The sequence below is a fragment of the Cervus elaphus genome, chromosome 6 (genome assembly GCF_910594005.1).
Source record: "Cervus elaphus chromosome 6, mCerEla1.1, whole genome shotgun sequence".
NCBI lineage: Eukaryota > Metazoa > Chordata > Mammalia > Artiodactyla > Cervidae > Cervus > Cervus elaphus.
The window spans coordinates 25,011,964-25,029,459 of record NC_057820.1 but is presented as its reverse complement, the minus strand read 5'-3'; the positions used below and the strand labels follow the sequence as shown (position 1 = coordinate 25,029,459).

Sequence of the window (17,496 nt, the reverse complement as noted above, 5' to 3'; positions counted from 1 at the left end):
ACATTTTTTGAACCGGTGGTGTGCAAGAAAAGCATGAACACTGACTCCAACAGATTAAATCCCGATAGATTTAATCACAACAGCTTAAAAAAAAACCAAACAATTAAACCAAGAACCTGATTCTTCGAGCTTCCCCTGCTACTGTCCACGCCTCCAGGCGATGGAGGAGGGGTTGGGGTGGGGAAGGCGCAGGGACGCCTCGGGGTCGCTCGTTCCCGGGTAGCAGCAGGGGGCGCCTGGGCTGCTCCGCGCCCCGGGCGAGTCTGGGCAGCGCACAGCCCGGCGGGTCTCTTAGCGACCCGAGCGGCGGGGAACACACACCACCGGAGGCCGGGTGGGCAGCCGAGGCACTATGGCTGACCACAGGCGGCTGTTCCCGCCGGCGCCGCGGGCCGGGATGCGGGTGGGCAGGAACTGCAGGCCCGGGTAAGCGCGCGCTCGAGTTAGGGCGCATCCCGTGGGTGCCGCGTGGGGGCGCCTGCGCTCCGTGCTTGCTGGGGTGGGGGTGGGGGTGGGGGTGGCGGCGGAGGACCCGGCCTCCTTCCCTCCTTTAGGTCTCCCGCACCTAAATGATCGTAATAGAACATGACCAGCTCGTGCCACGCTCTTTACTGTCTCCTAAAGGCAGATTCCTTATCTGCAATGCAGAAGACACGGGTTCGATTCCGGGGTCAGGAAGATCCCCTGGAGAAGGAAATGGCAACCCACTCCAGCATTCTTGCCTGGAAAATCCCATGGACGGAGGAGCCTGGCAGTCTTCATCATTTAGTGGGGTCGCAGAGTCAGGCACGACTGAGCGACTAAACCACGACCAGAGGATGTAGATTAATACACCCTTTCTAGATGGGAGGGCTTCCCTGCTGGCTCAGCTAGTAAAGATTCCGCCTGCAATGCGGGAGACCTGGGTTGGATACCTAGGTCTGGAAGATCCCCTGGAGAAAGGCATGGTAACCCACTCCAGTATTCTTGCCTGGAGAATCCCATGGAAAGAGGAGCCTGGCGGGCTGCAGTCCTTGCAGTCGCAAAGAGTTGGACAAAACTGAACGAGTAACACACCTCCAGATGGGAAACTGATGGCGGAAGAGTCCTCTGCGGAGAATGGTTTAGCCTGCAACCCACTCTTCTCGGGGTTAGCCTCCTGCATCCTACATTCAGTGTGAGAGGTCTGGATGTTTGAGGGGTCGCACCAGAAGTCTTTCCCCGCCCATCAGGTGACTGTGGCCAAGCTGAGCTGGTGTTTCGGGGGTTGCCTCAGACCCTGGGGTGGTCAGTTGTCATTGTAAATGGTTGGCAGGAACCCGAGGCTTTTTGCCTTGGCTGGTTCCTTGAGCTGTTTATGAGAACGGAATTCAGCGCTCTTGGAGGCAGCAGCCATGTGGTGGTGAAGTTTCCAAAGTCTACAGTCAGCAAGGCTGGAGGTGAAGGCCAGTTTTCCTCTTGTTTGACTGGTGACCTTAGACAGTTAGTTGCTCTTTCTGGGCTCAGTTTTCTTAACTTTAAAATGGGAACAGTAAAAGGAATGAGCTTTCTAGGATTGCTAAATGGCAACCCACTCCAGTGTTCTTGCCCAGAGAATGCCATGGGCAGAAGAGCCTCATAGGCTACAGTCCATGGGGTTGCAAAGAGTTGGACATGACTGAGCGACTAACACACAAAACTCTGTGAGGATTTAGTGACTTAGCACTTGTAAAACAGTTACTGCCACATTTATGCACTGTATACATGTTAGAGATTATGGACTCCTCTGAGAATCTCTCCCACCGCCAGTTTCAAACTTTTTGTTTTGAAATAACTATAGACTCACAAGAAGCTACAAATATAATGCAGAGGTCCCATGTACCCTTCCTCCAGATGCTCCCAGTGGTACCATCTTGCATAACCATAGTACATTACCAGAGCAGGAAATGAGCACTGTGTGTAGGTATGAACTAGATGGTAGACTTTACTTGAATTTCACCAGTGTTCACTTGTGAGTGTGTGTAGTTCAGTAAGATATTGTCATATGTATATATCAAGACACAAAACTGTTTCCTTACCGCAAGGGAGCCGCTTCAGGCTATGCTTTAGTTTTCACTCATTTTACCACTCACACCACTTGGCAACCACTAATTTGGTCTCCATTTCTAGAATTCTGTTCTTTTGAGGATGTTAGATAAATAGAATAATACTTTTATAAAAGATACAAAACCTTTTGAGATTGGTTCCTTTTCACTAAGCAGAAGCCCTTGAGACCCATCCTGGATGTTGTGTGCATCAATAGTTCATTTTTGCTGCTGAGTCATATTTCATGGCACAGATGTTTATCCATCGTTTTTCCATTTCCCTGTTGAAGGACATTCAGGTTGTTTCTGGATTTAAGCTACTACATATAAAGCTGTTATAAACATTTGTGTACAGATTTTGTTGTGAAGATAAGTTTTCGTTTCTTTAGGGTAAATGCCCAATACTCTTTTGCAGTTCTTAAAGATGGAAATATCCGAGTATCATATAGTGACTGTGAAAATAGTAAATGCTTAGAAAAATGTTCTTGCTTTATTTTCTGGGTTAAGCAAAATTTTTCATGAACTTAGCAGAATGCAGAGAGGCAAGTTTATCAGCTATGAGAGGCAAAGTGAGGTAAGTCCTCCAGCCAGACTGGTTCCCTTATTCACTTCTTTGGAACTTCATTTCCTCATTGAAAAGTGAGGAAGTTAGACTAGATTTCTTTCAAAGTTTGTGCTAGCTCTAGTGTTCTATCAAGCTTGAGCTAGCTGCCACCCTGTCCCCATTTTGAGTTGTATGACTGCTTGAGTAAAAATATTGGTCATCAGATTTGATTTTATGATGCATTTGGATGTTTGAATTAGTTGTAAATGTGTGGAAAACAGGGCTTCCCTAGTAGCTCAGCTGGTAAAGAATCTGCCTGCAATGCAGGAGACCCCGGTTTGATTCCTGGGTCGGGAAGAACTTTGGTACTATAAGCAACTTTGGTACTATAAGGGATAACTTGCTAACAAGTCATGCTGAGTGAGTCGTCAGATCTCAAGGTTAGATAGAATTCAACATCCCCCACCACTTAGCTATTTAGGAGTGATTTATTAATTACAAAGAGCAACTTGTAAACTCATATTTTTATATCCTCTCATCTATGTTTTCACAGCAGAGATGGATTAAACCCTTAAAACACACACATGCATGCACAGCAAGCAAGAAGTTTCCATTACTCACAAGAAAAGAATAAGGATAAAGCTGGAATCTCGTAACATGTTTTGTGCCTATAAAGATGAGCGTGACAAGAAGTAGATTTACTGTAATGGGTCATTATAGATGAAAGGGGCCTGGAGGTGGAGGAGGCTTCAAGGAAAGACACCAATAATATAGAAATATCTGACTAGCGCCATGTGATGTATTAAGATAATGAGAGACCTGCCATTAAGCTGCTCAAATGCCAAGTCCTGATTTTGGCACTGGCTGGATATATTAGATTATCCAGATCTCATTTTCCTTTCTATTTGTCCATCGATCTCTTCCATCTTAGCTTCCTGCCCTAAAAACTCAGTGCAAATAACTGTCTGATGGGTAAAGAAACAGAGTGAAGCAGATTGCACGTAAGGTCGTAAGGAACAGTGGAGACCGTGATTAAGAGAGAACAGGACTTGTCTAAAGACGACAGCCACTATTCCAATAGGGGCTCCATGGAAAGGTGGACCTAGTGTTCCCAGAGCTCCTGATTTTTGCTCCACATTATTTGCATGAGCTTTTTCGTATATCAGAAGCTCTGACGTATAAACACCTTTCTTACCTCTCTCCAGAGTCACCCTAACTCTATTAAAATCCCAACTCTCCCCTTTATTAACTGTGGGAACTTTGACAAGTGTTTGTTTTGTTTTTCAACTTCTTTGTGCCTCAGTTTCCTTACCTGGAATAATGTTAGTACCTACTTCATAGGATTGTTATGAGATGAATTCGTGTAAAGCATTGAGCACAGCATGTGTTATATAGAAAGTTCTCCTTACGTGTGAACTCTTATGATTCTTATTAAAGCACAAAGAGGATCAAATGATGGGTTTGTGGGCCTGATACAGCCCATGAATGGTTAGTTTGCTGTCCTTGACCCCACTGAGTTGAGAGGAGAAATCAAGGCCCACAAAGATTAAATGAAGGGTGAAGGTCATTCAGCTAGTTGGGGGTGCTGTGCTATGCTTAGTCACTCAGTCCTATCTGACTCTTTGTGACCCCATGGACTGTAGCCTGCCAGGCTCCTCTATCCATGGGATTTCCCAGGCAAGAATACTGGAGTGGGTTGCCATTTCCTCCTCCAGGGGATCTTCCCAACCAGAAATCAAACCCAGGTCTCCCGCATTGCAGGCGGATTCTTTACCATCTCAGTCACCAGGGAAGCCCAGTTGGGGGTGAGTTGTCACCATTGTCCAGGTTCTTCCTACTGCACTGTGTCCCTTTAAAGGATAAGACAGGGTCCAGGAGGGGTTATAACTTGTAAGTATCCTTCAGAAAGCGAGGGGATAGCTGGTGACAGCAGGTGATAATAATGAATTACATTTACACAGAGGGACGTGAATAGGCCTTCATGGTATCGTGCTTTGTAAACAAGTGACAGAATAAGACCATTTATATGCAGTAAGGATACATGGACACAAAAGAGCAATACAGGTCTTATAAGGATGTCTTCACACAGAAGTGAAAAGTGAAAGTGTTAGTCACTCGGTCGTGTCTGATTCTTTGTGACCCCATGGACTATAATCCAGCTGGCTCCTCCATGGAATTCTCCAGGCAAGAATACTGGAGTGGGTAGCCATTCCCTTCTCCAGGGGATCTTCCCCACCCAGGGGTCGAACTCAGGTCTCTTGCATTGCAGGCAGAGTATTGACTGTCTGAGCCACCAGGAAAGCCCCTGCAAACAGAAGGGTACATTCCATATCTGTTATAGTGGTTGTGCCTGTGGAGAGAGGGCCGTGAGGATGGAATATGGGAATAACGTCAAATAAAGAAACAGGAGAGAGGGTCATACAAACCAGTGATGATGTGCCCTGAACCAGGAGTATGGTAACCCTGCCTTCTCACGTGACCCTGCCTTCCTCCAACTCTCCCCTAACACAGGTAGAGGCCAGCCTCCTCGCAAACTCCTTCTCCCACCCTCACCCTTGTGGTCAGACTACTGCCCTGATGTCTTGCAGGTACAGAGAGAATCCGCCTTCCAAGTGCTTCATGGAGTACAAGGGCCGGCTGCCGGGTCCCACCTCCCTGGACAGCCGGCGGTGGAGATTCGTGAGAACGGGACAGGATGACTTCAGGAGAGGCTGCCTGCCTTGTGATGGTCTGACCGCTCTGGGCCCCAGGGAGGGCTTTCTCCCCCAAATTGATCACAGAGCTCCCCAACCTGCCCCTAAGAAGAGGCTGCCCAGGCACGCAGCCCTGTGTTCCAAGCTCTCACCGGCCCAGCAGGCACGGAAGGCATTCCTGGCAGACATTGAGGCCCAGCTGACCCTGCACCCCTTGGCTCTTTACCCGGACCTGGAAGAAGACATGCCCACCGAGGTGACCTCCTGTCCCAGGGTTGTGGGTGGGCCTTCAGTGGGGCCTGGAGAATGTTGCTCCTTAGATGCCTGTGGAGTTCCCTCCAAGAGTGAGGACGATGACTGTCTCCCTGGGGAGAGTTCTGGGGTGTGGAGCAGCCTTTCAGGAAATGCCAATGACAGCACCATACCGCCAAGAAGCCAGCCAACTCTGGCTCAGCAACCCAGAAATGTTTGACTTGTTTACCTCTAAAGCTCTACCAGTCAATTTTGTTTGTGACTCTTTTGAGGGGAGAAAACAGTGAAGGAATTGTTCAGTCTTGCTTCTGTCATTTTAGCCTGGTCTTGGGAGGTGTCCTTAAGAAGTTATTAATGGGTGGGCACCTGAAAAGTCACAGGGAAACTCACCAGATTGCCAGGACCAGAGCTGGGCAGCAGCTGCAGTGTGTCATCAATGTCCCAGGATTCTCTGGCTTTCAGCTCCAATCAGCTCCTATACACTTAGCGTGGGCTTCCCTGGTGGCTCAGTGGTAAAGAATCTGCTGCAGTGCAGGAGACGCAGGAGACACGGGTTCGATCCCTGGGTCAGGAAGATCCCCTGGAGAAGGAAGTGGCAACCCGCCCCAGTATTCTTGCCTGGAGAATCCCATGGACAGAGGAGCCTGGAGGGCTATGGTCTGTAGGGTCGCAAAGAGTCGGATACAACATAGTGACTGAGCATGCACGCATGCATAGTTACCTTACAATGTTGTTAGTTTCTGCAACACAGCAAAGTGAATCAGCTATATGCCTACATATATCCCCTCTTTTTTGGATTTCCTTCCCATATAGGTCACCACAGGGCCCTGAGTAGACTTCCCTGTGCTCTATAGTAGGGTCTCTTTACAACTGGAATTTCTAATCAGTGGTTTGCCCCCTGGGCTTTCCTTCACTCCCCTCCCGTGGACCAGAGCTTCTGAGTCTGTGACAAAGAGATCCTTTGCACTCATCCTTAGAGGGCACAGGGAACTGTGGTTTTTATTCTCATATCTGACCTCCTCAAATAGATGTGTTGTCTTCCTTCTGAAGCAGGATCTCTTGTGGTGCCGTGATTGCCACCAGCAACTCTAGATGTCAACTTTACTTTGGAAAACAATACATCTTTGCATAGTTCCAGGAAAATTTCATGACCTAATTTCCCTGGGTCTCATTGGGTCAGCCAGTCACCGTAGGCCTGATTGGCCAGGCCAGGCTGTGGTGTGAAGAGCTGTCAGGCCAGTCTCAGACCACAGAGACAGAGAATGGAGGGAGAGGTGATTTTCCAAAGAAAAGTCTCAATATTGTTACTCATTGGAGGATGAATGGATGGTGAAAGTGAAAGTGTTAGTTGCTCAGTCCTGTCTGACTCTTTGAGACCCCACAGGCTATAGCCCATCAGGCTCCTCTGTCCATGGGATTTCCCGGGAGAGAATACTGGAGTGGATTGCATTTCCTTCTCCAGGGGATATTCCTGACCCAGGGATCAAAACTGGGTCTCCGCATTGCTGGCAGATTCTTTACTCTTTGAGCCACCTGAATGGATGGTAGGCAGTCAAAAACCACAGACACCCTCTAGAGGTACTTTTCTCAGTGAGGCACTGGAGTCCAGGTGGGGCCAGAGTCACTGTTCTATCTAGAGGAGATGGAAACTTCAGTAAAAAGGCTGCCCAGCTAATGTCCACGGCAGCACACAGCACTATGTTTGCACTGGAACTGATGAATGGTATTGACCAACTAGAAAGGCAAAGCAAAGGGATGTGTTGGTCTGTTGTGTTTGCGAATCAGAGAGCCCCCCTTTGCAGTCCATCTTTCTTTTCTCCTAAGTTGTTTTCCATTTGTAGCTCTTATTAAAGGTGCTGGAAGTTCTGGATCCTGACAAGAAGCTGGAAGACACATGGGCTTATTGTCAGGGCATCAGGAAAAGAATGAAAAAACCCACAAAACTTTTTAAAAAACGTTCGACCCAAGTCTACTTGGGACTGTAAGTATGGTTCTTAGCCTCTTGCTCATTCCTGTCCCCTGATGAAACGTTCTAGTACAAATCTTCCTCGACTTTAATAGTGGGATTGTCTTGGTAAGCCCATAATAAATGAAAAATACCATCAGTCGAAAATGCATGCAATACATTTAACCTACCAAATATCACAGCTTAGCCTGGCCCACCTTAAATATGCTCAGAACACTTACGTTAGCCTACAGTTGGGCGAAATCATCTAACACAAAGCCTATTGTATAATAAAGTATTGACTATCTCACAAAATTTATGGACAGACTACAGTACTGAAGGTGAGTAAAATGTTGGTTGTGTGGGTACAGGGTGGTCCTAAGTGTATGGGCTGTGTCCCTCATGATCACATGGCTGGTGGGGAGCTATGGGTCATGGCCGCTGCCCAGCATCACCAGACAGGGTCATCACTGCTTATCACCAGCCCAGGAAATAAAATCCAAATTCGAAGTACATTTTCTTCTGAACGAATATTGCTTTGCACTATCATGAGGTGGAAAAATTCTAAGAGGAACTATCATTAAGTCAGTGACTCTCTGTAGTTACCTTCTCAAAGTTTCTCATCGTTAGAATACTTTAGGACTAATTAAGAATCTTTACAATAATTAAGAGAAGCAAAAGTAATTAAGTTCCTGAGAAGGAGGGAAAGGATCCTCGGGTCCTGCTCTGAGTAGTGTTTAGTCTGTTGTTGTTGTTTAGTTGCTCAGTTGTGTCAGACTCTTTTTGTGGCCCCATGGACTGTAGCCCAGCAGGCTCCTCTGTCCGTGCAATTTCCCTGGGCAAGAATACTGGAGTGGGTTGCCACTTCCTTCTCCAGGGGATCTTCCTGACCCAGGGATCAAACACCTTCTCCTGCATTGGCAGGCAGATTCCTTGCTACTGAGCCACCAGGGAAGGATTTATTTCATTGAAAGTGAAAGTGTTAGTTATTTAGTCATGTCTAGCTCTCTGCCACCCCATGGACTATAGCCTGCCGGGCTCCTCTGTCCTTGGAATTCTCTAGGCCAGAATACTGGAGTGGGTAGCCATTCCCTTCTCCATGTGATCTTCCCAACCCAGGGATTGAACCTGGATTTCCTGTGTTGCAGGCAGATTCTTTACCATCTGAGCCACCAGGGAAGCCCCTTATTTCGTTAAATGAATGCAAATTATCAGCAATGGAGGGAATTCAGCTGTGTCTACACTACTCTAGGAGAGCTGTGGGAAAAGAAAACTGCCGAAAACCTGAATGGTTTTGATTAGCCCACAATAGCTTTTTAAATTATTTATGGTAGAAGCCCTTTTATTCATCATGATTGAGACCAGTCGTTTGGTGAATTCAACCAACCAAACAAAAAAAGGATAAAACAAGAAACTGTTTAACATTTTCCTTTGAACATATAACTGGCATCTGAGACTTGACAAGTCCAAGCTGAAATCTTAATTTCTTGCCCAAACCTACTCCCCCTTCTGTTTCCTCCAGATCAGTAAGTAGTAACTCCATTCTTTCAGTGACTTTTGAAACAGTGGTTGCAATCTGCCAAAAAAATCCTAATACCCGTGCCTTTGAAATATATCTGGAATCTTGTCTGTTTTCCTACAGTCAGTCTGTTCTGAGGTGCCGTCATCTCTTGCCTGGATCACTGGAATGGCTTACTAACTAGTCTCATGGCCTACACCCAGCCACCAACCCATGCCCTGTTTTATTTGTTGCACAGTAGCTAAAGTGATTCTGTAAAACAAAAACCAAAAAACTTTAGGCGCGCAATATCAATCCTGTGCTCAAAATTTTCTAATTACTTGCTTATTCAGAGTAAAATCCAAAGTCCTTATCCTTGCCTCCCTTATGATCAGGTTCTGGTTATCTCTTAGCCCTCATCCTCTACTATTGTATCCTTTAATCACGCCTCTCCAGTCACAGTAGCCTTTTTGTATTTCCCATATATTCTCAGCTCTGACCTTGGGGCCTTTGCAATGCTGTTCTTATCAGCCTAGTAGCGGCATGTTTTTTATCTACATGGGTTGGTCCCTTTCTTCTTCTGGGTCTGCTCAAATATTACTTTAGTAGAGAGGCCTTTTCTGTATAAAGAGCCCCCTGTCCTCACTCTCCATCCCTCCTGCCCTGGTTTATTTTTCTTTAAATCACTTACAATCACCTGGTACATATTTGTTTGGGGCTTCCCAGGTGGCGCTAGTGGTAAAGAACCCACTTGTCAATGCAGGAGACTTAAGAGACAAGGGATCAGTCCCTGGGTCTGGAAGATCCCCTGGCAACCCACTCCAGTATTCTTGCCTGACAGAGGACAGAGGAGCCTGGAGGGCTACAGTCCATAGTATTGCAAAGAGACACGACTGAAGCAATGCAGCGCACACCACGCACACTTACTTTTTTACCTCTTTGCTGTGTCTCCCTATCAATTGTAAGAACTTCTCTGGTGGTTCAGCTGGTAAAGAATCCTCCTGCAATACAGGAGACCTGGGTTTGATCCCTGGGTTGGGAAGATCCCCTGGAGAAGGGAAAGGCTACCCACTCCAGGAATTCTGGCCTGGAGAATTCCATAGACTATATAGTCCGTGGGGTCGCAAAGAGTCGGATACGACTGAGGACAGGGTCTTAAATTTATTTATTTTTGAAAATATTTTTTCATATTTAATTTTATTTTTGGCTGCACTGGGTCTTCATTTCTTTGCACAGACTTTCTGTAGTTGCAGCAAGTAAGGGCTACTCCGTGCAGAGCTTTGGCTTCTCTCACTGCAGAACATAGTCTCTGGGTGCTTGGGTCTCGGTAGCTGTGGCTCCTGGGCTCTGGAGCACAAGCTCAATAGTTATGGCACATGGACTTAGTTGTTGCCCAGCATGTGGGATATTTATAGATTAGGGATCGAACCCGTGTTCCCTGCACTAGCAGGCAGATTCTTAACCCCTAGACCACCAGGGAAGTCCCAGTTCTTAACTTTATTTACAGCTGAATCCTAATGCTTAGAATAGTACCTGGCACATGAAAGTGAAAGTGTTAGTTGTTCAGCCTGACTCTTTGTGACCCCACGGTCTGTAGCCTGCCAGGCTCCTCTGTCCATGGAATTCTCCTGTCAAGAATTCTGGAATGTGTTGCCATTTCCTTCTCCAGGGAATCTTCCCAACCCAGGGATCAAACCCCAGTCTCCTGAATTGCAGGCATTTTTTACCATCTGAGCCAGCAAGGAAGCCATAGTTGTTGCCTAATAAATATTTGTTGAGTGGATGAATTAATATATAAGTGAATTCATGAATGAATGAAAGGTACAGGATGCTTTGAATAAAGTATGGGTTCTGGGGACAGACTGTGCGACCTCTCTGAGGAAGGGAAAATATATTGAGACATAAGGGAGGTAAGGGGTTGGAGAGAGAATTGCAGTCAGATAGAATAACATGTCCAAAGGCCCTGTGGCTGGCTGAAAGCATGATGAATTTATGGATCTGAGGAGAGGCCACTATGGCTGGAGCTCAGAGAGTGTGGAAGGGTGGTAATTCCGGAAGAATCTGGAGAGATGGGCAAGGAGCAGGCCATGAAGAGTCTTGAAAGCTGAGTTAAGACTTAGATCTTTATTGGAGAAGTAAAAGAAGCTATTGAACACAAAATCTTGTACCTGAATATCCATAGCAACATTATTCATTATAGCCAAAAAGTAGTAACAAGTCAAATATCCATCAACCATCTGCTGATGGATAAACAAAAAATGTGGTCTATCTATACAGTGGAATATTATTCAAGCGTAGAAAGGAATAAACTACTGATACATGCTATAGCATCTATGAAATGAAAACATTATGCTAAGTGAAAGAAGCCAGACAAAAAAAGATTATATATGGTTCCATTCAGATGAAATATACAGAGTAGGCAAATCCACAGAGACAGAAAGTAAATTAGTGGTTTAAGAGCAAGGAGAATGGTAGAGAAGGGAAGACAATAGTGACTGTTAATGGCTTTGGGGCTTCTCTTTCTGGGTGATGAAGATGTTCCAAAATTAGTGGTGATGGTCTTGCAACTTTGTAAATATACGAAAGCAACTGAATTGTATACGTATACTTTGAAATGGTAAATATTATGATGTATGAATTATATCTCAGTTTTTAATAAGAAGCTATTGAAAAGACTTAATCCAGGATGAAATGTAGCTGCATTTGATAAGGCTGAATTTATATATTGAAATGACAGTTTTGGCTACAGTGTAGAGAATGGATTAGGAATTGGCAGTTGGGCCTTAAGAAAGATGCAGAGATACATTTTGTGACAGGCCAGAGAAGGGGACAGAATTAAAATATAACAGATTTACTAATAGACTGAATTTTAAGGCTGAAGAGAGAAGCCAGGATGTCTCCAGCTTGTCAAAATTGTCTAAGACTTCAGAAGATTCCAATCACTATAATTTGCGTTTTTACCTGATATGTCTTAATAAATAGTACTCATAATTTAAAAAAAAATTAACTTGCAATAATAAAATTCTATATCAACTTTAATTGTTCTGAATAACATGGTATACTTGTCTTTATGATATTGATAATGAGAATATGATCTTTCAAAATATTAACACATAATTTGTATGAACTTGCAAGAGACTGTTAAAAATACATGCAATTATGAATTCCTCCCCAAGATACTATTTGAAATCCACTTGGACTCATGGCATCTTATATTATAATTCTTTGATGATTTCATTATCTTTAGTCCCAAGAAGACTCCTGTGTCACATCCATGCCAATGGCTTTATGAAAAAAGGAAGCCAAGTGAAACAGGTTTGCTCCAAAAGGATGGTCTGCTTCTTCACAAAAACATACGCCAAGGAGTTAGCGACTTCTGCAACTGGGCTGCTGCCTTTGTAAGTTACTGGTAATACTTTCAACCTACTCTTTACAATCTGAACTCAAAGTTGCTTTTGTTAAAAAAAAAAAAAAAGCAAAACTGTTTGTTAGTTGTTCAGCATTTGGATAAATCTGTCAAGTAGACAAAGTCATAAAGGCATCTTTTGACTCTCCCACCATGTGAAATAAAAATGTTTCTTGTAGGTGAAATTTTTGGAAAGTTTGCAAGCTTGCAGCCAATGTGTAAACGTTTATATGTCATATTGCTGTTGTTTCATGTATTATTTAAAGTGGCCCTTTGTTTTTCCTCAACTTTATTGAGATATAATTGACATAACATTGTATAAGTTTAAGGTATACAGTGTGATGATTTTATACATGCATATAGTGCAATGCTGGAGACCCATGTTCAAACCCTGCATTGGAAAGCTCCCCTGGAGAAGGGAATGGCTTCCCACTCCAGTATTCTTGCCTGGAAAATCCTATGGATGAGGAGATTGGCAGGCGATAGTCCATGGGGTGGCAAAGAATTGGACACGACTGAGCAACTAACACTGTAACTATAAGAATGTACATACTTACATTCAAGTATGTAATCCAGTATTGTTAACTATAGTCATTATGCTTTACATTAGATTCCCCAGAACTTATTCATCATATAACTGGAGGTTTGTATCCTTCACTCCTTCTTCAACTCATTTCTCTTGGTTATGTTGTTGTTCAGTTGCTTAGTCATGTCCTACTCCTTGTGACCACATGGCCTGCAGCGCGCCAGGCTTCCCTGTCCTTCACCATCTCCCAGAGCTTGCTCAAACTCATGTCCATTGAGTTGATGATGCCATCCAAACACCTCATCCTCTGTCATCCCCTTCTCCTCCTGCCTTCAATCTTTTCCAGCATACTCGGGTTTCTCTTCAGATCATATAAATCTTTCTTGGTTATATTTATCCTTAAGTACTTTGGAAGCTATGTTTGACTACAGTCATTACAAAAAGTATTTGACATGAAGAGACTTTTGACTCAGTTATCAAGTTCTTTTCTTGCCTTCTTAGTACCTATTCCTGTCCTTGAGTCCCCTTAGATGTCTAGATTCCTGATGCTGTTTCCTGGATTTAAGACCTTCTAAAATTTTACATTCCCCACCCTCATTTTTTTAGTGCATTAGTCAGTTTTAGTCAATGTATTACTTAGGACTACTTCTTTGACAAATGGTATAATTCAGACTAGATTAAGGGAGAAAAGGGAATCATCCAGAAGTCTTAGGACCTTCAGGCACAGCTGTACCTGGGTGTTAAAATGTTTTTAGGTGCTCTCCCTATCACTTGGCTGCTCCCCTCTATCTGACTACACTTTCCTATAGTCTTTCCCTAAGACATGCCAAAGTAGTCACTAAATTTTCAAAACTTAAACCCCACCACTCTAACCTTTATCTCATAGGGGAAAATCCAGGGCTTACATTTACTGGACTAACCTTGGTCACACCTACGCGTGAATTATCCACTATGAGTAAGGAGATGGAATATGATTATTGACTAGTCCAGGTCACATGTCTTACCCTGAGGTCAAAAGATGGGCATGTCCAGCCTTCTGCAACAGATTGACTGAGAGTGGTGGAGGGAGGCTTCCCAGAGGGTGACTGGACTAGGGATGCTGGACAAGAAAGCACTCTGCCCACTGATGCCCACTCTACCACGGCTTGTCTACAGTCCGGCTGGATGGGATTGCCTGATTTCCAGCTCTTCCACTTCTCCCATTCCTACTGCTGGAGACTATTCCTCTTTCAGCAGGAAATTTAAGGAACCCTAGGATAATAGTTTAGGTGCTCTGGTGACCAGCTTCATCTTCAGCCCCTTATGACCAAGGTCGCATCTTTATCTGTCATACTACTTTGGTCCCTATTGCATCACCCTGCGGTATTTTCTCCATAGCACTTGTTTATACTTTCCTTCCATGTTTTTTTTTTTTTTTTTTACCTGATTGATTCTGCTTGCTCTATTTCTGTTTCAATATTATTTCAGCCGAGTTTATACCCCTAACTCTATTTAATGATCCCTCTCTGCAAGTTTCACTTCAACATCAGCTTCAGTTGCTAATGACCTCATCCTCTATGTTCCCTAACTTATATATTCCAAAGTGGGATTGTGTTGACTCTGTAGGGGAGAGAAGAATAATTTTCTGTTTACTCTTCTAAGTTCTCTCCCGGATTTCTACAACCAAAAACAGATAAACAACTAAAAACCAAACAGAAGCTTATTAACAAGTACACCTCATGTATACATGGGAGATACCCAGGGGAAAATGAGTAACTCTCCTAGGTGGGCTAGAATTCAGGCTCAAACACCATCTTCAGCCAAAGACAAAAGAGAAAAAAGTGTGGGGAGTCTAACTGGGGAGGTGACCAGGAAAAACAGGAGAACAGGATTATGATTTGTTATGCAGATTTAAATGAGTGCCTTCTCTGTTGGCAATATGATTTAGAGTCTGCCTTTTCCTCCTAGAATGGAGATGGAGACACCCATACAAATAGAGATTTTTTTAAAAAATTAATGTAAATTTCACTTGAAGGGTGACTTCTAACTCTGTTTCTAGATTGTTTCCTGTGTTGTCTGCTGTTTCTCAAAATAACCCTTAGGCCAGAGGCATATTTTGGGATGCTATATTCTACTATCCTTCAAATGTAATCTGTCTTTTAGCCACATCATGATGATCAGCCTCCAGATGTTTGCGTTCTGCATGAGTGCTCAGTTATGTCTGACTCTTTGCAACCCATGGACTGTAGCCCACCAGGCTCCTCTGTCCGTGGGATTTTCCAGGCAAGAATACTGAAGTGAGTTGCCATTTCCTCCTTCAGGGGATCTTCCTAACCCAGGGATTGAACCCAAGTCTTCTGTGGGTCCTGCATTGGCAGGCGGGTTTTTGTTTTTGTTTTTTCCTTAATCACTGAGCCACCTGGGAAGCCCCTATGGATGATTAGGCACTCTAAATGTGCCCGTCTCTGCTCCTCCCAGTTTTGTCTGAGGGAACAGAAGGAGGTTTGTTCTGTGCACAGAACGTGGCTTCAGTAGGAATCCCAAACAGGGCAGCTTTCCTTATAACCTTATATCATCTGTGGGCAGATCCATTTATAGACGTGTCTGGAAAACACCTCTAGAGATGTCACTCTTATAATGTGTTACAGATGTTTTTGATCAAACAGACTGAATTTTCCACAGCCCCATTATTTCCCTCAGGACTCCCTGCTTCTTTTAAGTTGTTTTAATGCACTCACAAATCTCTCCAGACCCCAAATCCTTCTTGTCTCCTACAAATGGTGACTGAGCGTTTCCCACCTCTTTTTTTAAACTACCTCTCTCTTCTCTAGTCATGGCCAAACACCTCCTTTAGATTAAAGAAAGAAGCAGGAACATTTCACCATTTGTCCTTGACTCATGTCCTGTGGCATTCTTCCAGGGGAGCCTGAACATTGATGAGGAGTTTATCCTGAGACAGTTTGACATTAACTATCAGAGCAAACCATGCTATAATGTGCTCCACACAATGAGACCCAGCCAGGTTCCTCTGGAGCTAAAGAAAAGGAGTGGGCTAAATAAACTGCAGGAACCACAGTTTTTCCAGAAACTAGACTGTGAGCAGAGACTTCGGAAGCCACAGGTAATTGCAAAAAAGGGGGAAGACTGAGAGTCAAATAAAATTAAATTATATCAAAATGTTAAACGTTCTTGAATTCTGGTACCTCAGAAGGCACTGACCTTTTTCAGTAAAATTCTTGAAAAATTCTTTGATGTTTAATATTTGTTAAAAAATCTAATAAATAAACATTTGTTAAGTGAGTGAATATTTAATACATCTAACGAAGTCAGTTATACAAATAAGGCATGCCTTTTAGCATTATTGGTGATATCTGAAGAGTCATTAGTTCTTTTTATGTGTTTTATGTGTTGAAACAATCGGTTTGTTTTGTATGTTGAAACTTATCTCATGCGTTTTACATGTTGAAATTCCAGTAGTCAGTAGAACTATACATGTATGTTTATACTTTTAAGAGTAAAATGCTGCAGCCAATGATTGGGGACATTGTTCCAGTCCAAAGAATTCTTGAATTTTTATGGTGGTGTTTTTGACCACAAACCATCATTCTTGACCACATGCTTGCCTGATAATTAACAAATCGCTCAGTTTCCCAGCACCAGTTTCCTGTGAAGACAGAACAAGGAAACAGTAGAAAAAACAGGCTCTGTTCCAAAAGGAAGTACTATGAAACCCAAAGAACTTTTCTATACAATGTGTTAGTGCAACTGTATATATACAAGTCAAATTGTGCCAGTCCAACAACAGATTTCAGTGCTTATGTGGGAGTTGTGGGGTGAGGAGGTTAGACAGTTTGTTTCTCTGAAAGTGAAGATAATAATTACCTCTGTGTTTTATACTAAGTGCATGTTCAGTTGCTCAGATGTGTCTGACTCTTTGCGAACCTCATGGACTGTAGCCCACCAGGCTCCTCTGTCCATGGAATTCTCTAGGCAAGAATACTGGAGTGGGTTGCCATTCCCTACTCCAGGTTTGAAACTATTTTTCCAATATTTTTGACACAAAAACTTTGCCATTTATAATTGAACATAATTAGCTGACCTAGTTTTACACTCATGATGTTTTCCACCCTTGACTCTGTTGCATGAAATTTATGAAAACTGTGCATTCTGTCACTAATATCAGCACTTTAAATTTTCCATTTTCCACTCCTCTTTCTAAAGTGTAAAGTGTAAAATGATCCTGGACAGGCAAATCAAATCCACATGGCTCAGGCACATGGGGCCTGAACCACTGCTGGTTCTGGATCTGGGCTGAATGAAATTGCTCAAGTCCCTGGACTTATAAATAATTGCACAAATGCTGCTTTATAAAGCATGGTGGTAATTGCCAAAATCGAACTTCTGACTGGCAGCTGGAGGATCACTGTGCAAAAGTTCAAATAGATTTCCACATGGTATCATTTTCCTTCGGTCTGAGGGGCTTCCTTTAATACCTTCCTTTGATATCTTCTCTCTACCTGGGTTTCCCTGGTGCTTGGACGGTAAAGAATTTGCCTGCAATGCAGGAGACCCAGGTTCAATCCCTGCATCAGGAAGATCCCCTGGAGAAGG

General features: G+C 43.8%; 1 protein-coding gene across 1 annotated transcript in view; it reads left to right on the top strand.

The window, feature by feature from the left end:
* Positions 1 to 218: 218 nt before the first annotated feature.
* FAM47E (family with sequence similarity 47 member E) overlaps positions 219 to 17,496 on the top strand; it is a 29,182-nt gene continuing 11,904 nt past the window's right edge. The window contains exons 1-5 of the mRNA XM_043905842.1: positions 219 to 426; positions 5,175 to 5,535; positions 7,373 to 7,512; positions 12,222 to 12,372; positions 15,806 to 16,006. Coding sequence (XP_043761777.1) covers positions 353 to 426; positions 5,175 to 5,535; positions 7,373 to 7,512; positions 12,222 to 12,372; positions 15,806 to 16,006 — 927 coding nt within the window. The 5' untranslated portion in view covers positions 219 to 352. The remainder of the gene's footprint in view (positions 427 to 5,174; positions 5,536 to 7,372; positions 7,513 to 12,221; positions 12,373 to 15,805; positions 16,007 to 17,496) is intronic.